Raw genomic sequence first — 27,320 nt, 5'->3', positions numbered from 1 at the left:
TTATAAGGGCTCCAGGGATGCTCTTATTGCAGCCTTTCAGCACCAAAGCAGGGACTACAAGAGAACTGTAGAAGGACTTTTTACAAGGGCATGTAGTGATAGGATGAGAGGGAATGGTGGTAAACTAAAAAAGGGCAGATCTTCATCAGATATTACGAAGAATTCCTCTGCTGTGTGAGGCTCTGGAACAGGCTGCCCAGAGAAAGCTGTGGATGCCTGATCCCTGGCAGTGTTCAAGACCAGGCTGGAAAGGACTCTGAGCAATCTACTCAGGTCTAGTGGAAAATGTCTCTGCCCATGGCAGAGGGATTGGAATTAGGTGATCTGTAAGGTCCCTTCCAACTCAGTCCATTTTATATTTTTATAATTCTCTGATCCTGCTTTTGGATGCTCAGTAGCCCAAGATAGTGCAGGCATGACAGGGGTGGCTTTGACGACTTATTTGCCTCAAAACCAAATCCTGGCAGAGGATTCTGCTGACTCCTGCAATGCAGCCAAGAGGGAATGCCAGGATTTGTATTTCAAACTTTCTCCTTCCTTTGCTCCATTTAGTGCTTTGTATCTGTTTCTTGGAGGCAGAAGAAGGGAAGTTTTGCCTTCTGTCCTTCTCTAGGTGTGTATCTGGGTGTTGGTCCATGTGCATTGCACGGAGAGATGCTTTCCTCAAGACACAAAAATCCTTGAAAATGAGCAGGGTAAAAGATGGAACTGACAGATTTGTTGAACAAGGGGGTTGGACCTGAGATGACTGATGTTGTCAGTACTGGGAAGGGCAGTCAGACTGGGCTGGGGAGACAAAAGGAGGGATGGTAGGAGCTCAGGCTAGGGATCAGGGATGGAACAGTCCATGTATCTTAACTAACGCTCTCTGGCAGAGTAGCAGCGCTAATGGATATTAAAAGTGTCAGCTTCAAGATTTAGCAAAACGGTACCTCTCCTGATGCATCTCATCCTGGCACATAGAGCCCAGAGCAGAGGAAAAATTTGGGCCAACAGGCTGTATGTGCTGAGCACAGGGCTGCCCTTTCCTCTTGTCAGGGACCTTACTGTTGTGACTCCACACCTCATGGTGACAATCCTGTGCAGTGCTGTTTGCTAACAGCATGCCTGTTTCTAGGTGGGGAACCATTCTCCAGCAGCCAGACAGATCTGCTTCCCTTCTCTCTGCCCAGCGGTGCCTTTCCCTTGAGAAGAACAAAGGGAGACGTGTCCATCCCTCAAAGGGAAGGAGGAAGTTTGTGTATGGAGCCACCTCCCCTGGCAGGAGTGGCTGGATGCTGGCTGGAGCCCTGTTGGGTATTTCCAGCCTGTTCTGATGCCAGCACCATCCTCAGTCAGACATGACTTGCCTCTCTGCTCTGTGGCAGAACTCAATCAAAAGAGACTGTCATCCCCTGCCCTTCTGGGGCACAGAGACCCTCTGTGGAGAGGTGGTGGGAGAAAGAGATTCACCTACCTTTCCTCACTCAGCAGATGGGAAACCACTGCACTTGGGGTACCAAAGGAAAAAAGGGGAAGAAAAGAGCACTCAGGAGGAGGCAGAGCAGTGTAGCTTTTGCTGTTTCCATGCTCTCCCCTTAATCTGCTCTGCTGTTCCCTTGTACCTGTGGTGGGTCTGGTTTTTTGGCACAGCAATGGTGATAACTGGTGTCTGATTTGGATGCTGGGAGGGAAGGCTAATGAAGGGGTAAGTATGATGCCCTGACCCCTTCCTGCTCACAGGAACACTGGGTTTCATTCCCATTTTTCCATAGTCCTGCCTTACCCTCCAGAGTGCTGAAGAAACTGGGTTTTGTCTTTCTAGTGCTTAGCACACTCAGCCTGGGCTCACAGAGCTGGACTCCATCTCCCTCTCAGGTTTTCCTTGGCTGCATTCTGATTTGATCCATCTTTTCCTCAAGTGGCTGACTGCCACGCTGCCAGCACTGGAGATGGAAGACCTTGTTACCCAGCCAGCGGGGAGCATTGCCCCTGGGGCAGACAAGTTGTCAGTGGCCCAGGTAATGCAGGTTTTTTGCATGCTTACTCACAGCTGAAGAGCAAACCCTCAGGTCCCTTCCTGGCTTCCTCCGGGCTAGAAAAGAGCAATGTGCATAGAAATGTCTCACAACATCGTTGTGCTAATACCCACTGTGTCAGAGGTAGTCACCCTAAAACCTCCAAATTACTAAGTTATTGCCACTGACAAATCTTCCTTTATTTAACTCACATCACTTACACTTCCAGTCGGGCTCCTGTGCACCTGAGCTGCACCCCAAAGTCAGCTGTGTGTGACAGAGACCACTGCAATGCCTGAGGTCTTCTGAGCAAAACCAGAGAGTAAGGCAGAAAGAGATGTACTATTTGGGTTTCTCCTCAATCATGCAAACCCTGACACTAGCTTTTGCCTCCTGATGCATAGGGTTCTCAGGCATTCTCCCTGCTGCAAAGTCTGGGTCTCACCAGGAGATTTGGGTGGCTGTGAGTCAGTCAGGACACAGGTTTGGGAGGGAGCCCCAGGCTTTCCCTTCCTTCCCTCTCCCCTTCAGGGCAGCTGCAGAGCTGGGCAGATAGCACAATTCACCTGGGACTGTAGCACACAGACTTGGAATCCCATGCAAGATAGAGGGAGAGCTCACTCTTGCATCCAGCTGTATTTCTCATCTTTTCTTCTCTCTAGGTATTAGAGCATGAACAGGGGAAGGATGCAAGGGATTAAGGTCTCTGCAACAGTAGGGAAACAGCTTTGCTAAGTGTCTGTCCCTCAGTAGGCATTTGACCCCCTCACCTCCCCCAGGGCAGAGGATTTCACAAGATGAACTCTCTTAGATGCTTTGCAGAGGAGAGGCAGATCCAGCAGAGCAAATCCCAGATTCCAGATTACAAAGTGGATTTTTATAAAGGGACTATACCTTGTGGAAAGTGGTGCATATATCCCCTCTAAATGCCTACCACCCTCCACGTGTTCACCTGACTGCAAATCCTTGTACAAACCCAGTGCCTGCCCTCCCACAGCCTCATCTCCTGGCTACCTTTCCTCCCAGATCCCTGTCCGCATCCTACTTATTCTGAAGGCATCCCTCCCCCAAACCATTCCCAGCTCTTTCTCTGGAGCATCCCTCTTCCTAATTTTCCTCCATGCCCTTTATTCTTGTCCCATTTGCCAGCTGACCTCTCTCTTTCCAAGTGTCCTTTCCACATACAGATGACCCACCTTCCCAGAAACTCACTTTCTTGCTCCTCTTCCCCGGAAGCAATCCTTCCCTCTCTCCACTGCTGCTGATGTGTTCCCACCTATACATGATGCTTGGCACACTCCTAAAGGAGCAAATGAAGAAGCCAACACACCTAGGAGACTTGGGTGGTGTCAAGGGATATAGTCCCCCCTTCCTCCTGTACAGACAGACATTCCACTAAAGCCTCGTGGCTGGGACACACACTGCAGGTGCAGGGAGAGGGGCTGGAGCAGCAAGGAGGTTTTGAGAGCATCCTTGATGAGGTGAGTGCTGAGTTGGTTTGGGTATTCTGGTCACAGCAGCATGCAAAATCACATTATGGCTTTACTATGGTGAGTTTAATACACTGAACCTTTTATCGCGCCAGCTGCCCCTGCCAGGCATCTCTGAAATTCACAGCAACAAGTTTTCCACCACTTAGCAATTCCCATCTCATAGGAGCAGCCTGTCTGCCCTGAGTAGAGGAAATACACAACAGTTCCCAAGACTGCCTAGAGGACAGATGTTTTCCTCTTCTCCTTTTTCCCCTCATGGCGATGACCCCCTGGATGTGCAGAGGGCTCCCAGCGCCTCATGGATTCACCTGCAGTTCTGGCTGCTCAGGCCAACAAGCCTGGCTCTGAAGGGTGCAAGATAAATGTTGCCATGGGGCAAGAGAAACATTGGCCTTTCCTTGGAATAAACCCACAAAGCAGACCAAAACAGAAAGGTATTTCTGTGTGTGATTGCAAAGGACTAAGCAGAGCTGCCTGTGGCGCAGAGGTGTTTGGGTCAGGTGCAGGGGAATATAGGAGGGCAAACTCTCGGTGAGTGTAAAGGCACACCTAACAGCAGGAGTAGAGCTGTCTGATGAAAGGAGTGCATGGAAATGATACAGATTCTCATCATTTTGTCCTAAGCATCCTAAAAATTAATAATTTCCTTAAAGCCCTGGCACCTGGAGTCAAGGTAATGAAAAGATAATTTCAATTCTCAGACCAAATATGAAAAGGAATGAGGGAAGCCAGATTCTTTCTCTTCTCCAGACAAACAAATACTCCCAAAATATAACTAGGCAACATTGAAATAAAATCTTGGGATTTTTTAAAAAGTCCAGTCTTATGTTTGTGGAAATTGATGATATTTTGATCTAACCTGGGAAAGCTATATCCATTATATATATCCATTATATCCAGTTATATCCATTATATAAATGGATATAACAAAGTACTGTAGTGGAAAAAGAATGCATGCATATGTAGATGTGTTCCTAAAATGTTTTGGTTTGGAAGAGACCTTAAAGATCATCTAATCCATCTCCCACTATTGTGGGCAGAGACATTTTCCATTAGACCATTGTGTTGCTGAAAGCCCCATCCAGCCTGGCCTTGAACAATCCCGGTGATGGGGCATCCCCAACTTCTCTGGGCAACCTGTTCCAGTCTCTCACCACCCTCATCACAAGAAGTTTCCTCCTTACTTCCAGTCCAAGTCTGCCCTCTTTCAGTTTAAATCTGCCACCCATAAAGATCCCTCTGGATGGCATTCCTCCCCCAGGGGTGTGTCAAATGCACCACTCAGCTCAGTGTCATCTGCAAGCTTGCTGAAACTATACTTACTGCCACTCTCTCTGACATTAATGAAGATATTAAACAATGTGGGTCCCAGGACAGGGACACCACTCAATGCTGGCTGGCTCTGGCTGGTTGACTACTGGTGGTACCCTGCAATGTGTTGCCTACCATCACCTGACTTCCAACTGCATCAGAGGAAAGGCATCACCGTGGGGACACCACGCCGTAAGATGTGAAGCTGTGAGTGTCTGGGGCTTAGGGGCAGCTGGCATTCCCAGGAATCTGGAAGATGTGCACTTCTTCCCCACAACACGTGGCTCTGAGCTGCCTGCTCCCCTCTGTCCCTTTCTACTGCCTCCCTTGAAGTCTCTCTAGCTTTTCTCTGTGCAAAGCACACTTTCTTCTGCTGAATGCCCTCTGGAGAGGGGGCCAAGCAGGCCATTAGCTCCTGGATATTGAAATCACAGCTCCAGGTGCAGTTGGTGAAGAAAGTGGAGGGCTGCAGCAAGGAAAACAGAGTTCTACACAACAGAGCTCCTGTGCTCTATGATTATGACTTCAGACTTGCCAACCCTCCCTCCTTTTCCCTCCCTTTTCTTTCCTCCCCTGTTACTATGCAGTTTATTCTGTCTATTATTGCCTCCCACTTTTGGTTTTGTGGGTTTTTTTTCCATACTACCTATATTCACTCAAGGCCAAGCACAATACCACAAGAAGAAGGAGATACCTGTGATGAAAATTGTGAGGATCTTCTCCCACCCAGGCACAAAAAATTCACAGGATCCTTTCCATGCAGAAAGTGAAAGTGTGCAAAAATGTCTCTGTCCCTCTGCTGAGGGCTGGTCCTGGCAGCCTGGAATTTGGGGTGTTTTTCTCAGTCAGAAGGCAGCAGGCAACAGGCAGACAAATCACTGTTATCTGTGTGTTCCTTTTCAGGGACGGCTGTGTGTCTCTTTCATTTAGGTAATAACAGGCTTTTGGCAGCACCTCCAGCGCAAACCCAAGCTGCAGGTGAGCAGCAGGAGCAGGAGAGTTTGGCTGAGGTTTAACAGTTCACATTCCACTGATAATAGGGGGTTTTCCCAGAGCTCTGCCAAGGCAGGCTGAGCCTGTCCAGGGAGCAGGAGGGCAGGAGAGGCAGCATCAGGAAAAAGGGGATTTGTTAAGGCAAGTTTATGGAAAGGGATGAGCAAAGCCCAGAAGGTGGAAGGTACCATGGGAAAGAGACGAGGGGAAAGGATAAGAGCAGAGAGAAGATAAAGGAAGAGAATGGAGGATTCTGGAAAGCAGCATAAATTTGGACAAAGTTGAGAAAAGTCAAAATTTCTGATGTCGACAAAAAGACCCCCAAGCAGTATCTTTTGAGGAAACAAAATACTAGCTTTCTGCACACTTTATGCCATTTTGGGGGAAGGGTCAATTACCAGCTTCAAGAAATTCCTGACTCTTATGTGAGTTTTCACACAATTGCAGAGGTTTATTTCTCCCTTTTATTTTCTCTCCCATGTTGCAATAGAAGATAAATGAGAGAGCACACACACAAAAAAACCCCAACAAACAAAAAAGCAAACAACCAAATCCAACAAAACCAAAAGTAAATACCCAGGCTCAAACTCAGACATGTGTTGTTTGTTAATATATTCAGACTATTTCAAGGTGTCTTTTCCTAACAAGTCAATTTTAAAACTTCAGTTTTTCCATCTCTCAAAAAAATGATTGAATACAACTTTCCATGTTCACGTTGCACATTGTGCCTCCCATGTGCTGCTGGATGGTTACACGTTGTGAACTTTTGCCCCACTGGGAGGTCTGTGACCCCCAAAGGAGGCTCTGACTTACCTGAGAATGTGATCCCAATCAGATGGGGCTTCACTGTCACTCAGAATCTTGCTGACTAGCATTAAATATTCATAGAACTGATTAGATGTTAATTGCACAAATCACCACCTCTTCAGCCAACTCCAGGAACCTTACTGCCACCCACCACAGTTAAAGAGGCAGCAGAAAATGTCTCTTCTGTAGGTCCCTTAAGGTCAATCTGGTAGCTCAGATGGAGGTTAAATGACTCACCTTGCCACAGCAGTGCTCCCCCAGTTCAGGTGAAGGGCTGTGCTCCTGCCAGTGCAGCCCCCAGGGCTCAGGAGCCCAGAGACATCTCTGCAGCCTGTCCTGCCCCTTCTCTGCACACACTGCTTGCTGTCCAGCCCCTCAAGGATTGCTCTTTCCTGCTCCTCTGTTCTATCTCTGTTCTTCCCATGCAGACAGTTTTGCCAGGTCCCTTCAGCAAGGTACAGGAGCAAAGCATGCTGTGCTGGCAGGACATATGGTGCTCTCCCTGCACAGGCTGTGCCTTTGAGGGCCCATATGTGATGGCCACCTTGCACCACGTCCGCTGTCTCCGGACAGCATGGCTGGTGACGTGACTCTGTCCCCACGAAGAGGACAGCTGTCAGGCACGAGGTGTCCCTCGGTGGTGTGGCACAGCAGCTGGGGCAGAGGTTGCAGGCTGCTCAAAGGGTGTTTGTACCTTGCATCTTCCTGACATTCGAGCTGCCCCTGCTCTGGAGCTGAGGTGGAAGCCCTGTCCTTGTCAGTGCCAGCCCTTCCTCACTGGGGACCCACAGAGACCCAGACTCCTCCACCCTCCCTGACTCACTCCTTGCATCCCTCTGCCCCACCACACACAGCCTCCTTGAACTTGGCCCACTAGCACCAGCCTTCAGCAGCAACCTGCTGTCTGTATACAGGCTCACACACATGGGAATGTGATAACCTGGGACAGGCAACATTCATCTTCATTGCAGAGAGGCAGCAGGATTGGAAATGGCATGGCAAGATGAGACTGCTGCATGCCCCTGTCACAGGCACTTAGAGCAGAGACACTGCAGATGTGACAGCAGTGACTCTCCAAGAAATCCTGGTCAGGTCTCAACCCCTGTCTGCCTGGGCTTCCTCCAGCCCCCCAAATGGGCCCTCTGCCAGGCTGGAGGCAGAGCTGATCCAGAGCAAGGTGCAGCAGAGAGGCCATGGTGCCTCTCAGAGCCATTGTGTTCTCTACCTTTGTGCTCTGGCCTTTCTGTATGAAATGCGTACTCAAAATTTAAGAAGGAAGAAGTACCTCAGTGGGTCCCCCATGCTCAGGTATCAAGTTGCTTTCCAACCACCAAACATAAGTGGTGGGTGAGAGGAGCAACTGCTCCTGTTGGGATCACAAATCTGACTGCACCATTCCAACCAGCTCCAATGCAGCGGGACTGTGCTTCTTTCCATGAAAATGGTTGAACTCAGAGGGAAAAGACTGGCTCTCATCCCTCTGAGGCCACTGTGATAACCTTCCATTCCTATGGATTTATGGTATGAGCTGACGAGACTGTTGTCCCCTCATGGTGTCAATCTGTGCACTGCTCTGGAGGGGTGAGACACAAGTGCTCACACAGAGGGAGTTAAAAGGCTGGCAGTCCTGGTACACATAACCCTGTTTAGCTGACAGAAAACAGCTCCTTGATTTTCCTGTCATGCTGAAGGTTGTGTGACACACAGCTGAGCAGTTTGAGGCCTGACAGGAATAGTGTCTCCTAGTGGGTGCTCTCACTTTGCCACTGAGCACCATCCCGGCCAACTGGGATGCAGAGTCCTGCCTCCATTTGCTCCTGAGCCCCCATCACCAAGAGCATTCAGCCCCTGGCAAAGGACAGGCTCAACTGATGTGCTTTGATCGCTCTCAATCCATAATTCAGTTCAGTGTGCCTCCATTTGTCCTACCCCTCCACCTCACAGAGATTTTCTCTACCTAAGCTGTAGTGCATGAGGCTGCTGGCTCTCCTCACAGCTGCTCTGTCTCTGTCGATGCAAACAATTTCTAGAATGCCTTTTTAGAATGTATCAGCCTTCCAAAAAGGAGCTGATAAACAGGGGATAGAAGGACGGGAAGGAGTGGGGAGGAGGCAGGATGCAGCGATGTGGTCTATTTCACACATCTGCAGTGTTCTCCTCCCAGCCCTTTTATGAAAATAGATGGACATTTATCATGAAAAAGAACGGCTGGGTGTGTGCAGGAATCCTTAGGCAGGCAGGGAATAAGTGTCAGTCTTCTGCATGTATGTCTGTGTGAGCCCCACTTGCTGCCTATGAGAAGGAGAAATACCTTTACCATCCAATCTGTCAGACTGAGCACCTGAGGGGCTGTGTGTGTGCCTGTGTGTCCGTGTGTCTGTACCTGTGTGAGCTGCTGCAGCTGCCCTCAGCACAGAGAGCGTGTGATGGTGGCCAGCAACACGTTCCCTGGTGATGCCACCCGAGTTGCACAAGTCCTTCCTCTCACAAATTTCTAAGGGGTTCCAAGAGAGCCTGTCAAAGCACCCAGACACGAGTGGGGCTCAGTTTCAGATTAGAAATGCATTTTCTCTGCTGGAGCCAAGGAAAGGCAATGGAAACTCAAATTTACTCTCTGTCTCCCTGCCTCAGTTTCTAGGAGAGATGAAACATGGTCCAACCCTTCCTGACTCTTGTGGTTAGTTTGATGGGTGGAAATTACACAATTGCCTGTCTCTGTGCATTGCTTTGCCTCTCCAAAGTTGTACTTGCCACCCTGTCCCCGCTGGGAGTGATTTTTCTCTGCAGTGTGTGGGTATCTAGGGGAAGAATGGAAAAGAAAGGACATTTGCAGCCTGAAGAGAATTAGAAGGGTTGGGGATGAGGAGGAATGGGGAACAGCTTGGATAGACCCTGCTGTCATAGGAATGATCCAGGTAAACTGTAGGGAGGGCTTAGCCTGGATTCCCTCACCCAACACCAGACTATGGATAGAATAGAGACTCCAAACTACATTTTGGTGGCTTTTGTCACACAGTATATGCCTGAGAAGCACCAGAACAGACATTTCTCACCCCTATCCTAGGCTCTGGGGCATCTCTCACCAACCAAATGCATATTTGTATTTCTCTCACATATATGGGAGACGTTGCCAAGGTAAGGGGCCATATTCTGACTTCTCTTCCACCACTGGACATGAGCCTGCCTCTCTGCACTGAACCCGAAGCAGGAGTGAATGTGTGTGTGCAAGCACGCGTGCTCCAGAGCACTGGGCACCAAACTCACTCTCTATCACATCAGTAACAGAGATTCAGAGCAGGAGACATTTGCAGGCATGAGCAGAAGAAAACCTTCACGTTCCTTCTCCGGGGTGAGCGCGTGCTTCAGCTCTGAGATACGCTCCCTGCCTCTCGAAATTAATTCAACATTCCTGTGGCTTGGCGAAAAGAACCAGAATGAATAATGGGGCTGTGCTGGCCCTGCTGCAGATTGCCTGGTAGATACAGCCCTCTGCAGGAAGGAACAAGTCAAGAGACTGCAGCGGTGCTCAGGCTGCTCTGCTGGGCACAGGAACGTGATACTCTTATCTCACATCCTCTGACTTTATCACAAAAATGATCACATTACCCTGAGTCTGGGGCTTGTTTGAAGCACTTTTATTTCTCTCTTTACACAAGAGACAAAACCCCCAGACTCCAGATGATAGCATTGTATGAAGATGGGAATGGATGCCTATGTGTGTGCATGTGTGTGTGTGTGTGTGTGCTGGCAGGAAGATATATGCACCTCCATTTTTTCATGCTGTCTGACTGCAAAACTTTCAGATACAAAACCCAGGCCTCTGAGCTGCTCAAGGAACCAACATTTGTTGGGGAGCCATCGGCCAGAAGGAGAGCTAGTGTTTGGGTTTCTTCCTTAAAGAAATCTGTGCTGGGCCATGAGTCTCAAAAAGAGAGACAGAACACCCAGAGCTGTTTTCCTGGTCCCATAGCATCTCTATGCTCAGTTAGGCCTTACGTTGAATAGGGATCCAGTATCTTTAACTTTTTTAAATTTCTGACTCAGTTATAGAGCAGGGATTTCCCAGGACTACACTCCTCACTACAGGCTTTTAGGAAAGGGGAGAGAGGGATTTTTTCTGAACTGAGGGCTTCTTACCTTACCTTGACCTCTGGCTTCACAGTGAATTTCTAAATATCGGTGGCCTCCACCCCACAACCACTACACATCTGTTCATGGAAGAGAAACCACTGGGGCCTTTCTGCTCTGCAACTGACTGGACCATGCTCAGCTGCTCCAAGAGAATCTACACGGTACCTCACAGAAAAATACCCTGGCCTGGTGTGACAACAGGAGGGGCTGGAGACACTGTGCAGACATTCCTGTCTCCTCTCAGATCCTGTCCCACATCTCTGGGCCTACGTGGGAGAACCCAAAGGCCAGTTGCTGTTGAGCCTTTATGTTTGGACATGGGCAACCCCACGCCCACAGCTCTGGCAGTCCTCAGTGGATCGCACCCTGCGCCTCTGCCTTCAGCTTGGAAGGGGAAGAAGCAAAGAGGGTAAGCTGTCCTGTCAGTCATCTGCCTGCTAAGTGGGAGGCAGAGGGAACCTTAGCTCCCAAATTTCTTCACTGGAAGAGCCCAGTGTGAGAGGGAAGCTGTCCAGTAACCTACACCTTTCTGATGCCGGTGACCAGGTCATGGTTCAGTTTTTGCTGGCAATCTTTTTCTTACGGGCAGACACCAAATCATAGAAAGGATCCTGTGTGATGCTGGTCCTGGAAAGCAGAGGAAATGTGGGCAAAAGTAAGAGATTTAATGATGCAGAGCAGCACAGACAAACTAACTGAGCTTGTAGGGATACCACTTATCAAAACGTAGCACTGGAGATCTGCAGACTCACAGCAGAGAATTCAGCTGTGGCTAGAGATTCTCCAGAAGGGACCTTGAAACTCTTCAAAGTCAAGGGGTACCATAGCTGTTGGACTTTAAACATTTCTTTCCACCCCCACTCCCTTTTCAAGCTTTGATAGCCAAATAAACTGTGTGACCATTTGTCTCTGGGGCTGAAAAAAGACAATTCCGGCCTCAAGTTCTCCTCACCGTATTGCCTCAATCCACTCATCACGTTCTGCTGGAGTGGCTGCTGAGATCTTGTAGGACTGATGCTTGCCTTCAACCACCTTCCCATCCCCATCTGTTTTGCAGGCTTTGATCTTCTGCCCTTTGCAGTTGGGATTGAAGAGTTCAAAGCAGTTCTGTCAGAAAGGAAACAAAATGGAGCAGTAGAATAAGACAGGGGAGACCAGGGAGACTGCTGCCTTCAACCATGGGTAACAGGGAGGAGTGTCTGAAATGCAACAGACCCTGTATTTTCCCTCCCCAAAAATCTCCTTATGAGTTAGATGACCTTCCTTCTTAGGTAAATACAACCCTCCTGTGAAGGACTGCACACTAAAACAGGCTTTATGGAGAGATGGAACGTCACCACTTACAAAAACACACCTTCTAGGATCTGTCACTCAGCTCCACTCATGCAAATCCCTCCCCTTTTTAAGAAGATGCAACATCCTCTTTTCTGCCTACCACACAGATAGAAGGCACTTTTCCCAGAGCCATGACACATCAAAGAGTGGGTATCCACAAAAGACACACAGAAGAAATGTGTCACTTCCTGGGCAAGTTCCCTAGCACCAACAGTTCTGTTTAGTCTACATGTGCTGTAACTCATTATGGAGAGTCCCGAGGAGAGAAATTAAACCCACATCTCCTGGTGCAAAATAAGTAGGAAGTCAGCTGTGTGCATTCATCTCTGCCCCCCTACACACAAGTACACATGTGAAAACATACAATGCACTCAGCCAAAGAACAGCTCTCTACTCACACCAAATATGTAAATTAAAAGCACAGCCATGTTTAGATGGCAGTACAAGGCAGTTTGCAATGACACTTGCCCTCTGAGAAGCAAGTACAGTAGGAGCAATTTGTGTAGAGTAGGAATAATTTGTGTGCATCTTCTCTTCCCTCCAACCATCTCATAGCCTGTGTTGGCAGAGTGCCAACCAGTGGACACTTACTGGCTTTTTGGGATCATCCACCTTCCGGACTGACAGATTCTCCAAAGGGATAATACCCAGAGGCTCTTTGTCCTGAAGGAAGGGAAACATGAATTAACACCCAACATGCTGCCAAAATCTATGCCACTGTTTAGAACCTCTCTAATTTCCCCTGTGTGGAGGTGACAAGGGCAGAGTAATGCCTCAGGAGACCCCTTCCATTGACACAATGGGGAGTTTAGTCAAGAGGAGACCACAGCTGCTGTGTCCAGCCCCTCTCCTCCTCCAGACAGGAGGTGAGCAAAGAGCATAGGAGAGAGTGGAGGTGTGAGATCAGTCTGGGAGCACGGGGTAAAAAGGGGAGATTTGCCTCCTACCCTCTGCTCCTCCCTGGCCCCTCAGAGGCCCAAAACCACCCAGAACAGTTTCCCAGCCGTGAGCGAAGCCTTTACCGTGGTATATTCAAAGTAATACAGGCAGTTATCGGTCAGAATGAACCAGCGGCGTTTCCAGGTTTTTACACGTCCTCCTAAAGGCAGTGAGGTTCAGAAGCCATTAGTCACACATTTTTCCATCCTTCCCCCAAGCTCCAGCCATGCACACACAGTCACGCCCTCCCAGCTCTCCCTGTAGGTGAGCCCCAAGGAGACACCATGGGTAGCACTGATGCGATGCCATGTGATAGACACACACATGGAGCCAATGTTTTTCTGATGGGGCTGGGAATGGGGAGGGATATGTTTTTGAGTCTATTTTTGAGCAGAGCCTGCAGGAGCTGGGACGAGGGAGCAGGCATCCAGTTTCAACAGCAGGTGTCAGCCTCAGCCCACCGCAGCAGGCAGGAGCGAAGGACAGCGGAGATGATGGCAGGTTCCCAGGGAAGATTAGTGGTGGGAGGTAGGCAAACAGGGAGGTCAGAGGAGCTAGGGGAGTCTTCCCCCTTACCTAGCTTCAGCAGCCAGCCTTCACGGTTAGGGTTGAAGAAAGTGTGGGTGAGATCGTTGCCATCGTCCTCTGGTATGGAGAACGGTTCGTTCTTTATGCTCTCAAATAGATTCTGCCCCCCAGCATTGGTGGGGAAGGAGAGAGAGAGAAACAGAGAGAGAAAGAAAGGAAGAAAGATTGATTTCTGACAAAGCTTGTACACAACTATCCTAGGTCCATCTGGCCCATCACTTTGTTTTCACAAGGGAAGCTGGGTGAAGGGCAGGAGAGCACACGATGAGCACTGGGGGTAAGTAGTCCCCAGTCTGCACCTCACAGGGTCTCCAGGGGGGTCACCAGCTCTTTTCTGCTTCTTGTGTCATAAAAAGGCTCTCTGTTTGGAAAACTGCAGCCATAAAATGGTGCTCTCATAGCAAGGCAAGCTGCAGTGACCAAGCCCAGCATGTCACAAGTGCTGTGGGTAGTATTAAGGCACTAGGATGGGACTCAACACGGCAGAGATGCAGCCCCATTTAGAGCCCGGGTTGGTGGTACCAAACGCTGCCGGGAAGTGGAATGTGGAGACCAGCACGTAGAGCTACATGGCCACAAGGAGGCACATTTCACAGAGCCAAAGCTTTGGCACTGAGGGGCACAAAGGCTGACGTTCATAAGAGCAGAGTGACAGGGAGGGAGGTTACTGGCTTCCAAAGGATACTGAAATGTTGTTCACATCATTGTATTTGCCATCATTTATTACACAAATCCAAGCCAAGGAAAAAAAAAAAAAAAAGAGACTACAGGCTCCTGCAACTTTCCTTAAATTGCCTGAAAGAAATGACACTCTGGAGAAAGATCTAAAGCCTCTACCCTGAGGGGATGCTGCTCAGCAAACCCAGGTGTGGGATGCAGGCATCCCCTTTGACACAAGACAGAAGTTATTCTGCTCAAGCTGCTTGGGTGAAGGCAGACACATACTGGCAGGCTGCCCACCTCCACTTTACCTCACAGGGCAGGTCCCATGCAGGCTGAGCCTTTGGGAAAATGCAGCTTTACTAATGGATGCATCCCCTGTCTCTGCATCTCTGCTTTTCAGTGGACCCCAGGGGATGAGAAAATGGGAATTCTTCTTACCTTTAAAAGCTCTTCTGGGAGGTCCCCTCCATTGTCAATGCCTCTGTTGATGGACACAAACCTTTCAAAGTGGGGTTTGTCTTTCACATTGGGGTTGTGCAGGCTGGTGTTAAGCATGATGATAGAGAAGGAGAGTACATAACAGGTATCTAGCAATGAGAAAGAAAATCAGGATGGGTGGCAAGTGTCTTAGAGGGCAGATCAATGTACACCACAGGTGGCTTGGTTTCTAGTCACTGAAGAAGAGTCATCCTCTCATTTGTAGGAGAATAAAGGGGATATTCCCTCTGCTAGGAGAAGGAGGGACGCAGCGGATTTCCTATGATGGAGGTGATTCCATGCCCTCAGGATAATAGGGCAAGTTGAGCAGATGCAGTCTAACAACTGCTGGCTCTGCCAGCAGGAAAGTTTCTGCAGAGCTACATCTACATCTGTCAGTGCTATCCCTGCTGTGATGAGGTAACACCTCATGTGGGGCTGGGAGCCCTTCTCCAGTCTGTTGCCCATTGGGAGGGCCTGGAGCACAGCAGCAAAAGGAGGACTGAAGATGCTCAGTTTAATGAAAAGCTTCACAGGAACTGGGCTGCCTCCTTTAGCTTAAGGGGAAACACACTTCCAAGTGATGCTGCCTGTGCTTTGTGAATGGAAAAGGAAGGCTCCTCTCCCTAGCAAACAGATAGCTCAGCTTTACAGGCCCACACTACCCAGAGTCCCCAAAACTACCTGTGGACTGGAACACTCCCGGGTTACACTTGCAGTACCAGTTGGCGAAGGCCTCCATCATCCGGTCAATCTTCTGTGCCTCCCCAGGCAGCCGGAAGCTCCAGAGGAACTGTCTGTCGGGAACAGGGGGTCAGAGCAGCAGTCAGATTGGGCCCAAGGGACATGGAGGCCTCTCCTCAACCCATGCAACACCATGAAGATAAGAGAAGTCATCCCATTGCACTGGGGAGACAATGGAGAGCATGGAGCAGGAGCTCTGCTCCTCTCTAGAAACTGCCTGGATACAGCAGCCTCAAATACCCTAAATGAAGGAAGTAGAGCTAAGCCTCCCAGAAATCACAGCTCTGCTTCCCTAACGAGAGCCCTGCAAGGCAGCAGGGAGCTTGGGAGAAAGACTCCTGCCAGGAGGTGGCCTGTAATAAAGCAAGGTGCCCTAAAACAGAGTGACTTTGTTATTGAGGTAATGGGCACTGAGGACAGATGTTTCCTGCTGCCAAAAATAACTTTTTTCATTCCCCCAGACACTGAAACTACAGTAACCTCTTTTCTGCACGTGGGCAATCCAATCAGGGGGCCATAAAAATGTCTCCCACCCCCCTGAGAAATTGTTGACACCTCACAGAGTAACAGCCCTGGAGCCAACACACCCAGCAGGGCCTTGGGAAGCTCCCGTTTCAGCCCAAGAGGAACTCCTGACCTTCCTGGCTGGTAAGACCCGGTGGCTGAGCAGGTTCCAGCACTGTCCCCTGCCCCAGCACACTCACTCACCTCAGCGCCTGCACCAGGTTGAGGTTGGCAAACTGGTGACACGCCACAAAGGCCTGGAGGATCTGAATGTTGGTGGGGTCCCTGGGAGAGGATAGAGGGAAAAGGTCAGAAGAGAGCTTTGACCCTGCTCAGTCTGGATGCTCCTTGCTGTGACAACATGCGCCTGTCTCCATGCCAGTCTCACTTCCACTCTGACCATGAAGAAACCAAGGTGCACACTGCAGTCGGGGACGACTGATCCCATATATGTATGTATGTATGTGTACATGTATGATCCCATACAGCCAGCCTCAGTCACACTCCAAAGACCCTCCCAGGGCTGTCCTGCCCACCCAGCCCACTGTGGTTGGAGATATGTTCAGTCTTGGCACGTGGATGAGGTCTGCCACAGGTCATCCAAAACGGATAGTTCAGAGGGGCCAGACAGGACAGGGCACCAAGGGGTCTCCTCCTGCTGGGTTACTCACCTCCCACCCAGGTAATCCCCAATGGCTGTCTTGTTCAGGCCTTCACCCTTGTGGAGGAAGCTGGCGATCTCCTGCAGGTCTGAGGACAATACCTGGTGCTCGATCAGGTACTGGATCCCCTGGGAAGGAGAAGCAAGACAGGGAAGTAGAACAGCCCTGTGGTCTAATGAGAAAGTAGAATCCCAACACTCTGATATCAGCCTTCCTTAGCTTTGATGGACTTGCTCCTTTGTTGCTCCCCAGCCCCTTTACGGGAGACCATAGCCATGGTCTCATCTTTATTCAATCCCTCTCCATCCACTATGGGTTGTCAGTCCCATTCTTATTTCGTTCCTAGATTTGGATAAATGTTTCACTGGGATGGAAACTCAAACAAACAAAATAGGGCAATGTAGATTTAAAGTCCAAAAAGGAAAAGTCAAAATAATAAATTTTAATATTTTCAATCAAAATGTCTTGGTGTTCTGTTCCTAAATGTCTTTTTTATTTTTCCTAAATTAACTTAACTTAAAAGAAAAATTGTTTGTTTAAAAGGAGGCATAATAAAAAAAAATGTACTCAGACAAAAATATGGGCTTGAGAGAACTTGAAACAATTTTTTCCTAGATTTTTCTTCTATGCCACAGAACAGAGAAGTCTGCGATCTTTTCAGCTCCATCCCTCCTACACAATAAGGATGGAATATGCTTTTAAAGGAATATAGAGGTTGTGAGTTGGGTTGTGCAAAGAGTCAATAACCTATTTTAGAGAGAATTTAATGATTTTTAAAGCCAGAGAAAAAGCTGGGGCTTTTTTCAAAAGATTCTTGACAATATCTAACAATGCTGCAGTTCTCCAGACCATATGCAATTCTCCCTGAAATATCCAATAACGGAATGAAAATTGTTTTAGATCTATCAAAATGTTCTACTTCAGTATAATTATTTCACTTTCCCTTGTAATATATATGAAACTATTTTTAAAATGCCCCAAAGAAAAAGCAGTCTTAAAAGAAGAAATCAAAATTTTGGTGAGATTTTTTTCCACTCTATTTTACTTTCTTTTTCCCCAGATGGATTTTCAGTGAGATCAATTTAATTTTGAAAAGCATTGCAGTGATGATTGGGCCATACTTTCCAGAAGAAAATATTTCTCCCCAAAGGTTTTTATCAGCCAGATTCCTAACACTTACTTACTTTCCCTAGCCTCAGGAGCTTTCCATGGGATCTTGGAGATAGAAACTCATTTATAAGTATCAGCATTGCATGGATGGAGTACAACCTTAGAAAGGTGAGGCAGCAAAAATAAAAGGGGCAAAGAAGTTTCCTTGCATTGCAGCACCTCCTACTCTATGGCATGTAGCAGGAGGGAGGCAATAATCAGAGATCTGCATTATATGGGCCCACAGTGTATAGCATTTTGACCAGTCTGATTGGCATTGAACTCCTAAAGCTAAACTGCTTTAGGGATAGAATTAGTTTGAGTATTCCTGCACAGCATGGCAGAGAGAGATGCCTCAGGGGCTTCAAAGCAAGGTCAGACAGAAAGGCAAAATAAAACCACCTCTCACACAGACTGTAAGTACTGACATCACTGCTCTGAGACAGCTCCCACTGGCAGAGGGATGTCCAGGGGACTGGCAAACACTCCAGCTGGGGTGTGGACACTGGGGAGGGCATCTTGACGCTCTCAGCAGGGCACAGAGGAGGCATGAAAAGCTGTCATACAGAGCTGCAGCCACCTGATGATATGTTAGCTGTGGTGGAGAGCTGATGATCAGCTATCGTTTGATCACAGCTTTGTGGTTTTCCTTGAAGAGCTCAAAAAAGTGTTCTGCCAGCGAGGAGGAAGGAAGAGGGAACTGTCTCTCTCACATCTTCTCTATTTAATCGCGATGGTTTTAGAGCTTTCTGCAGAGGGCTCAAGGCTATGGAGTCTTGACACCACTGGTCAGAGCCCCAGAAAGTGGGAAAGCTGTGTTTACTCCACAGTTCAACCAAAAATGTTTCCAAAATGACAGAGGTATTTTGTTCTCTTCTGTTCAGAATGAGCCAAGGAACCTGACACGCTCTCAAAACTTCTCACCTTCTTTTTAGTTCATCCTCCTCTATCACACTATAGCAAGCTCCTAGCCTCTCACAGTCAAGAAGGGCTGTGCTGAAGGAAATTTGGCTCTCATGGTATGCTGGCAGCGTTAAACCATCCTTGTTTTACTTCTCTTAGGTTTGGGTTGAACTGTATGGCGTGGCCTCTAAGCCCATGATGGGGGGAGGCAACACAGCTTGATCATATCAGAAGACCTCAGTCAGGGGCAGGCTGGAGGCTGCTCCCAACAGGGGCCTCAGCAAGGCAGGAACCCATCCCCACAGTCCCCTGCCATGGCTCTTTTGACATCAGCGGCTGCAACTGAAACAGCAGCTAGCAGAGGCTCTTCCTCCCAGCTTTATCCTCATAGGTGAAATGAACAGATCCTACCTTTTCAGGATCCATGTTGAATTTCTTCCGGCCCAGGGACAGAACTTTATCCCTCTGTGACAGCTTGCTGCGAACACAAAAAAGAAGGAAAAGTCAAACTTAGAATAAAGGACCACGTAATTTCACTCACAAGGTGAGATATCGCAAGGACAGGCGCCTGACTATCAAGAAATAATGAGAAATAAGAGGATAGAAGGGCCTCATTCCCTGCCCATTTCCCTCCTGGCCTCATTTCCCTGTCCTTGTTGTGAACTGAGTGCCATCAGTGCTCTTGTTTTCTCAACTTAAAAAGAGAAACTTTGTAAGCAAAGGAATATTCATTCCACTTGCCTGGTCTGCTCTCCAGGATTGTTGTCTGCCTCTTGCTTCTCCTCTGCCTGTTGGAAACACTCAATCTCTGCAAACACCTCTGCAATCTCCTCCTTCAGCTTCTGCAAAAGAAGTACCAGGAAGATGATGGCAAATGGAGAGAGAAACAGCAGACACTGTAAGGAAGCATAAGAGCATGTCTTACTTCTTCCTTCAGTCATAGGAAAAGGACAGGTCAGGTGGTCATGACCACCAAGGATGCCTGTGAAATGGGCACTGCTCTGGAATGACTCTGCTGGAGTCCAGATGAAAACAACTGGAAAGAGGGAAAGAAGGATGTTCTCATGTCTATTGTCAATCAAGACTGGAAAAATCCACCTTAATCAGTGTGGCGAGTGTCAGAGAACTCACCCCACTGTTGATTTCAGTTCCTCAAACAATGTCAGATGCAAGAATCCTTCCATTGTGCCCATTCCTCTTGAGCTTTTATTTTGCATAGCCCTGCTACACATCCAGGAAAGGAGAAGTGGAACTGGTAACTACTGTGACATCAATATGAGCCCACAATGTGGCTGTATTGTGAAACACAAAAATTTTAATGTACCTGCCATTTAAATACCATTGAGCAGATAACTCTTCAGGTGGAGAAAAAAAAAAAAGAAAAAAGAGAGGAGTAAAGGTAAAGTAATTACTGCCAGATTTTAAAAAATCAATTGTGGAATTCACTTTCCTTTAGTCCCATGACAGACCATGGCTGCCTTGGCTCAATGTTCTGTGTTACCATGGAAATGAAGGTGTCTATATCTTCTTGCTTCCATCCTGCAGTTATGTTCCACCTCAAAGCCAAAGTGCATCACAGCTGTCTTCCAGGAATCACCCAAATTCTTCCCCATACCAACCAGAACAGGCAGAAGGGCTTTTTTATGACAGATCCTTTTTCATCAAGGAATGAGGATATGGATGGAACACATAATCAGATAGAGAAATTGAATTTCTGCAATACTCCATAATTTAAAAGAGCTTCTGGGTTTCAGTTTTGTTCTGGCCACCTTCTGTTGTGCTCCATTGGTCCCCAGAGCTGTGAGTGTTCTTACTAAGTTTTAGGTGTTGCACAAATGTAACAGAGCCATGATCTCAGCTCATGACTTTCAAATTATTATCAATTTGTTATTTTATTTACTGCTCTCTTTTAACAGTATTTCTTGCAAGCCAAGACTCATCCTCTCTTCTCCTCCCCCCCTTTCCCCCAGATACACCCCCAAGTGTGTTTAAGGTACTGATAGATATGTTCTGAAAAAAATACCCTGGGTAAAATATCTCTTGTTCCATGGCACTCTTTTCACTTAAACTCACTCCACTGGACACTGTGTACCCCATTGCTTAATGGCTTTGGGTTTTAAAACATGGGTTTGCGCAGTCTAGCAACCTTTCTCTGTCCATAGTGGACAAAGAAATGTAGTATTCCTGTTCAAGTATCCTGCTCCTACAGTGCCCATCGCCTGTTCTGGAAACTGAAGAGAGACAAACCGTGCACAAGCAAATCCCAGGCACACACATTCATAATCTGTTTTGCAAGGGGGGACAAGAGACCATTCTGGTTTGCAGCAGAGAGAGGAGGTCAGGAAGCCTAAGAAGTAATTTGTAGATTGGCTTAATCCTTTACTCTATGCCAGGAAATATTGCAGCTATTCCCTAGGCATCTGGACAGCTTCGTGTTGTGGAAAAATCAGTCCAAGCCCAATGATTCAGTGCTATAAGCTCTCTCAAATGGGAAACCACATTTCATGGTGGAGGCAGAACGGAATAGAAAGGGCACTGCACCATGCAGGACTGTGATGCAGTCTTAGTGACTGATTTTGAATGTGTTATTTTCAGACATTTTAGGAGCTACTGGAGAAATGGTTGAGTCTGCTAAAAGGAAAGAAGAAAAGCAAGTTCAGCCACAGAAACTTGTGCGGAAGGTTCTACCATGAGACCTCTTAGAAGAGACAGGATCCTTCATGCATGTTAGAGGTCCACAAGGCAAACAAAAGTTTGATAAACACAGGGGGATGCTGCAGGTAACTAGGATTGATATGCCATTAGCAGGTAATCAGTAATTATAAAGAATCATAAATGCTGAGCCAGATGCCTGCCAGTACAACTTAGTGAAGGCATTTCTTTAATCCTAAATATATGCAATCACATATTTGAGATTTGAGAAGGCTAGGCAGACACAAGGGTCGGGATGCTCCTTACCTTAATGTCATCCAAAAGCTCCTGCTTGTGCTTCCTGATTGTCTCTATTTCAGCCTCTTCAGCCCCACTCAAGCCAGTTGATTCTGAAAGAATAAAGATTCCTGTGAAAACTCTACCACGGCCAACATATCATGGAAAAAGCTGTCCAACCTCTCAGCACTTAACTTCTCCTAAGGTCATGCCACAACAACTCTGATTTCTGTGTTTCAGCATCTGTGCTCCCTGCTGTTGCAACCACTGCACCTCACTTTTGCCTTGCAAATGGTTCTCAGTCCAGAGTGTGCAGCACAGACCATACCCCCTCTCCTTGCAGCCAGAGGCTCTGCACAGCCCTCTCAGCTGACCCTGCAGACACCCACTGCCTATTCAGCCAATTCTGCTCACCCTGAGCACGGTGAAGAGGTCTCATTAAATGCTCTCTGGTGGTTGGTATGTCAGTCATCCTTAGGTACTGAAAATCTATGACCTAAATACTTAATCTACATCAAAACCTTCCAATAAAACCACTGGCTTCATGAGTTGATTGGCCACAGCTAGAGTCAGAAATGGCTTCAGAGAGGAAGCCGAGATTTTTCAAGTAGGACGGCAGGATCTGGGGGATGAAAGCCTTGCTGAAAAATGTCTTTGGGCAGCTGTTGTTCTGTGAACAGCAGAAAACGCAGAAATTATGAGTAAGCTTCCTTGTAATGTACAGGAACTTAAACAAATAGCAGCAAAGCCAAGGCAACCACAATATGATTCATAAAAGACCTAAAAAAATTGGGGTGACAGTGCTGCTGCTAAATATAATCCAGGAGAAACATAGCTTCTTCAGTAAGGAGAAGGAGAAGGCTGCAGCCCTAGAGAGGAGACAAAGCAGAAGGTGAGGCCCCAGGAAAAAAGCAGAGCTTGCAGAAGGCTGAGAGCACTGGTGAACTTGCAGGCAGGGTCCTTGCTGCACCTAAACACTGCAAGATAAATCTTCCCAGGAAGCCAGGTCAAGTCACTGGATGCCCTGCTCCACTGTTTCATAAGACAAAATTCCCTGGGCCTCCCGTCTTCCCAGAAAAAGGGGAAGTAGCACCAGTTGCATTGGAAATTGTCTTAGTGTGGATCTCACATGAAAAACAACTGCTATAAATATGAGTGGAAGAAAAAAAGGGAAGGAAGCAGCCGTGACAGACAGAAGGAAAAGCGACAAGGGCAATCATCTTAGTATGCTTCTTTCCTGTCATGGCCACAATAGCTCAGAAAGACCCGCCTTCCCCTCATCCTCCTGGCTGGTTGGGTTTCCATCTGCTAAGTGTTGTCCTGTTACTTTTCTCAGGCTGCAGCCTCTCTCCTGCCACTCTTCCTGATGGTTTCAAGCACTGCATTCCCTGGGGAGAGTCTGCTGAGTCTGTGGGAGTAAAGCACTGGACAAGGAGCCAGCATGAAGCCAGGCTGGGAAGGACCCACGTGTCCTCGCAGCCTCACAAGCAGCCCTTGTGAAGAGCACCAAGAAGCTTTTGATTGATGAAGCCAGTCAAGAGGGAAGGAAAAAGGCATCCAAAAGCTTGCAACAGCCAGATCTGTAGGTGAGGGGAAAACCAAAGCAGGCAGGAAGGCTAGCAAACAAAAACACAAACAAATGAAAAGTAACCACAAAGAAAACCAATCAAAAACATGCAGTGGCTCTGGTACTTGTTAGGTGGGTTGCTGACTTCCCTTTGAATGTCAGCCCTGTGCCTCTGAGCAGTGCCCATGCCCTTTAGCTTAATTTATGTATCCTGCAGTTGTGGTGTCTGCAGGAGATCAGGCTGGCCTCTCAGTCTCTCCAGCTGTATCTCTCTCACTCCTGTTGGGGCTTATAATTGTGGAATCACTGAGGTGACTCCTTGACAAATTACAACTAAGACCTTCTGCCCTGTATTTCTTTCCACAAAAGAGGACAACCCTGAGGAGCCTTGCCTTCCCCTGCCCCATCAGCAAACTCTGTGGTGTGGCTGGTTGCTTTGCTTCAGTTGTTCTGTGTCTACTAAAGCATCTCAAAGAGTCATGAGGCTCCCAGAGGACACCATCTCACCCACACGACCCCCAACAAGGCTGTAAACAACACAGTCCCCCTTCCTCCTGAACATCTGAAAACCCCAACTCCCACCTGCCCAGTTTGTCAGAATGAGAAAAGTGTGGGAAGGATTGTGTGTGTGGGGAGGGCAGGAGAGAAAAAGAATGAGTCATGGAGAAGGGGGAGGAATCAAGGGGTAAAAAAGTAGGAAAGGGTGACACAGTTTGGAAAAAAATGGATGGATCAAACTTTTAGAGCAATTTAGACTGAGCTGCAGAGAGGGTCTTTGTCAGGTTTCCTATACAGCTTAAGTCTTTGCTAGCTTTAGAAAATGGCCCATGCCTTGTCAAAGTCCTCAGTACTACCTGAGTTCTACTTCCCTCCAGGACTAGGTCAGCACACAGACGAAGCATAGCCCTGGTCAGGGTTCTCTGCACAGGGGAAATTTCACCCTAAAGAAGAACACACCACAAAACCACCTGCAGGCTTCAGAAGGATGCTGTCAGCCCAACCAACAATGAAGTTTTCCCAGACACATAAAAAATGGCTTGTATCCTCTACAGAGAGGACACTGGGCTGGTGTTTGGAATTTATTTCCAGAGAACAAATGTTGAAAGGAAAGTGCATCAGCATCACATTTGTGGGTCTTACACCTGCTCCTGAGGTTGTTTCCCCCTCTCAGCGCAGACCCAGATAAAAAGACCTGCCAGTTCCTCATGAACTGACCAGGATTGTATTTTCGGTGCTATCACTCAAAAAAGTCACTTCAATTCCAGTTGTGGTGGCTTATGCCTTCAGCCTCTCCATCCAGAGGGCAGGTCGGAATTGCCCAAACATCTGGGTACTTGTGTGGCCAGCAGAGAGTTCTGTGTTTGCTGATTTCACTTCCCATTGCAAAGGCTGTGCTGAACCACCCAGGTGTAAGGCTTTCAGTCCCATTGAAAATTATAGGAACAGGGAGGTGGCTTTTGAAGCACAGAGGTAAGTGGGAAGTGACCACCCAGGAGAGCTGGAAGGATGAACTGCAGAAGCAGCAGGGGAGGGTTATGAAGAATGATTGCATCTGTGCCACTGCTGCAGAGCGGTGTGTTACACACCCACGGCAGGACAGCAGAGGTTCATCAGGCCCATCTGCAAGGCAATGGAGGGCTTTCAGTGTCGCTGCTAACGGGTTGGGGCACCTCCACCCACGGCAGCACAAGGGCAGAGCAGCCTGATGGGCAGCTTCTGCCTGAAGGAGACTCTCTGGTAGAAAAGAGATTCACCTGAGATTCCCTTTCTTTTTTAATATGGCTGCTGTGTCATCTCCAGTACAGACCACACCTCCACAGCCAGGTACCAGTCTAGCAGCAGGGAGATGACAGAAAGCCTGCCAGTCCTCAATTCCCTCCAGTCATGTGTGTCTCCCTCCTGCAGCCACTCCACAGTTCTCTGCCGGCTGGTGTCAGAAGAAATTCAACATAAATCCCAACAGGTTTGATTCGCACGTTTCAGCTATGAGGGGGTGGGAAAGCTGGGAAGAAGTATTGATGTTGTCCCACGTGAGAACTTACACCCATCCTTCAGGATAGCTTCCCGTGGCTTTTGACTACAGCTCCTACCCCACACACCCCAGCACAGGATACCACAGTACCAGTCTGCTCTCCCGTGTTTCACACTTCCATCTCAAGGGCTTGGCACACCAGCTCTGTGGCCTCAGACAATCCTGAGAGGGTTCTGAAGGAAGCTGGAAGAGGACACACACTGCAGGGAGAGCAGCCTCCCCAAGGCATCAAGCCTTACTTGCAAACAGATGTGTACAAAGCAGGACCATCATGTCACCAGGTTGGAGGGGCCCCATAGAAAGGTGTACACGCCTCCCCGCTGACCTTCAGGACAATTGTGCCACAACTGAGCAATTCCAAATGCATTCAGTACTCTGCAGCTCACTGGAAAACTGTTTCTGGTGGCAGCCTTGGCTCCCCAGGGAGTTCAGCATCAAACAAACCCACTTTCTCACCCAGTTGTGGAATGACAGGATGGGATTGAGCAAAATCACTGGTCAGAGCCAGCACATCTCTCCAGGCATTGCCTGTCTCCATGTTCTGCCTCTACCAGAACTGTACCTGAATAGGATCTCACTGCGCTACTGCAGCGTGTATACTTCCTTGAAAGTATACTTGCTTGAATGTGTAACTTTCAAGACATAATTAACTCAGTACACATAACTTGAGTGAATGACTGTGTCAGACCTCTAGTTAGGAGACCCTCAGTTTCTGTCAAAGGCACACCCCAAAATTAATAGCGAAATATGATGTATCCCTCCTCCTGCCCAGTCTGTCCTGCAGAAGCTTTGTCCACAGTTGCTTTCAGGTAGTGAGGGCTGGGTGATCAAAAGAGACCCATTTTCACCAACATCCAACACCAGTCAGCTGCTGGCAAGAACTCAGCTCCTACAGGTACCACCGATTTCCCTGGCCAGCAAGGCTGGCATGTGATTTGAGCACGCCTTTTCCTTGGCTACATGCCTCAGAGCTAAAAAGTGCACAACAGTTGTTGAAACTGGGCTTTTTGCTTTCACTCTGTGCTCCATATCCTATACACAAAAGTCTGAGGGGACAGAGGCAGAATGAGAAGAGACATTGCAAGGTGATCCTCTTCCTTCCTTTGTTCAGCCTGTTCCCACTCAGCTCTCCCTCTTTGCTGGCTATGCACAGACACACACTCAGAGCTTCCTCAGCCAGAAGCTGTAAATGATCAGTCTGGTAGTGTGCCTTTCCTTGCTGAATCCCAGACACTTTATCCAACACCTGCCAAAGCAGGAAATAAAACCCAAGGTCTCTCTCAGTTCCTCAGATGTGGTTTATTTCCCCTCACCCACATCTGCCCACTGAGATTATTTCAGAGCCAGGCAGGCCCACCTGTAGATCACTTGGAGCTTCTAGAACCCTAACACAGCTGTTCACCTCTAACAGGGCCATAAGCAAGGGAGGCCCCAGCAGAAGCCCTGCAAGGGCGTCACAATGGGATACCCAACCGCACAAGAGGCTCCGCAAAACCAGCTCCTGGGATCTGTAGGGAAACACCACGGAGCAGCTGGCCAGAGCTGCAGGAAGAGCAGCCAAAGCCTACGAGTGCTCACACAGGTGTCACACACACCATGGATGCTGAGGAGTCAGCTCCCAGCTCAGCCCAGCACCGCTGGAATCAGAGTGGAGACACTCTCAGCACAGAGGCCATTCAAACCCCTGGGGAAATTTCTCCCGGTGGGAAAGGAGAGCAAGTAAAAAGAAACCCATGCCTAATGCCGAACACTGACAAGCAATTAACTGGACCACCAGGGATCTTCCAGCATGTCATTCCTCCAGCTAGCAGCAGCAGCAGCACCCGCTCTGGCTGCTGGGACTTCATGGTGTGCTCTTCTCCATCAAACTGAGTGCACGGCCCTCTCCCCAAAAAAGGCACACGGTGGTTGAGGCTTACCAGCAGGACAAAGGTCCATCCTGAAGAGCACGATATATTTCCAACACCAGTGGTTGTATTCGGCTCGTTGAGACGCTTCACAGAACTGAAACAACTTGGAGCCGGCTAACAAGACCGCAGCAGCTTTGGTGGGGCGGGTTTCCCTGCGACTCCTCCTTCCTCTCATCATCCTCTCCCC

The 27,320-nt window shown here is 48.3% G+C and overlaps 1 protein-coding gene across 1 annotated transcript; it reads right to left on the bottom strand.

Annotated features, from left to right (window-relative positions):
- Positions 1–6,215: 6,215 nt before the first annotated feature.
- On the bottom strand, positions 6,216–27,256 carry CYTH4 (cytohesin 4). Its single transcript, XM_005527585.3, has 13 exons — positions 27,143–27,256; positions 21,655–21,737; positions 19,438–19,538; positions 19,108–19,174; positions 16,654–16,772; positions 16,187–16,267; positions 15,419–15,531; positions 14,696–14,844; positions 13,583–13,694; positions 13,090–13,166; positions 12,659–12,730; positions 11,685–11,839; positions 6,216–11,359 (listed from the first exon to the last, which is right to left on the bottom strand). Exons 1-13 carry the CDS (start codon positions 27,159–27,161, stop codon positions 11,287–11,289), a joined length of 1,221 nt encoding a protein of 406 aa, XP_005527642.1. The 5' UTR covers positions 27,162–27,256; the 3' UTR covers positions 6,216–11,286.
- Positions 27,257–27,320: the final 64 nt, after the last annotated feature.

The sequence above is a fragment of the Pseudopodoces humilis genome, chromosome 5, assembly GCF_049639895.1.
Source record: "Pseudopodoces humilis isolate 2021_Gansu_Grassland_sample_001 chromosome 5, ASM4963989v1, whole genome shotgun sequence".
NCBI classification, from domain to species: Eukaryota; Metazoa; Chordata; class Aves; order Passeriformes; family Paridae; genus Pseudopodoces; species Pseudopodoces humilis.
Note: the sequence above shows the minus strand (reverse complement) of the source record. Positions and strands in the feature narration are given on the sequence as shown.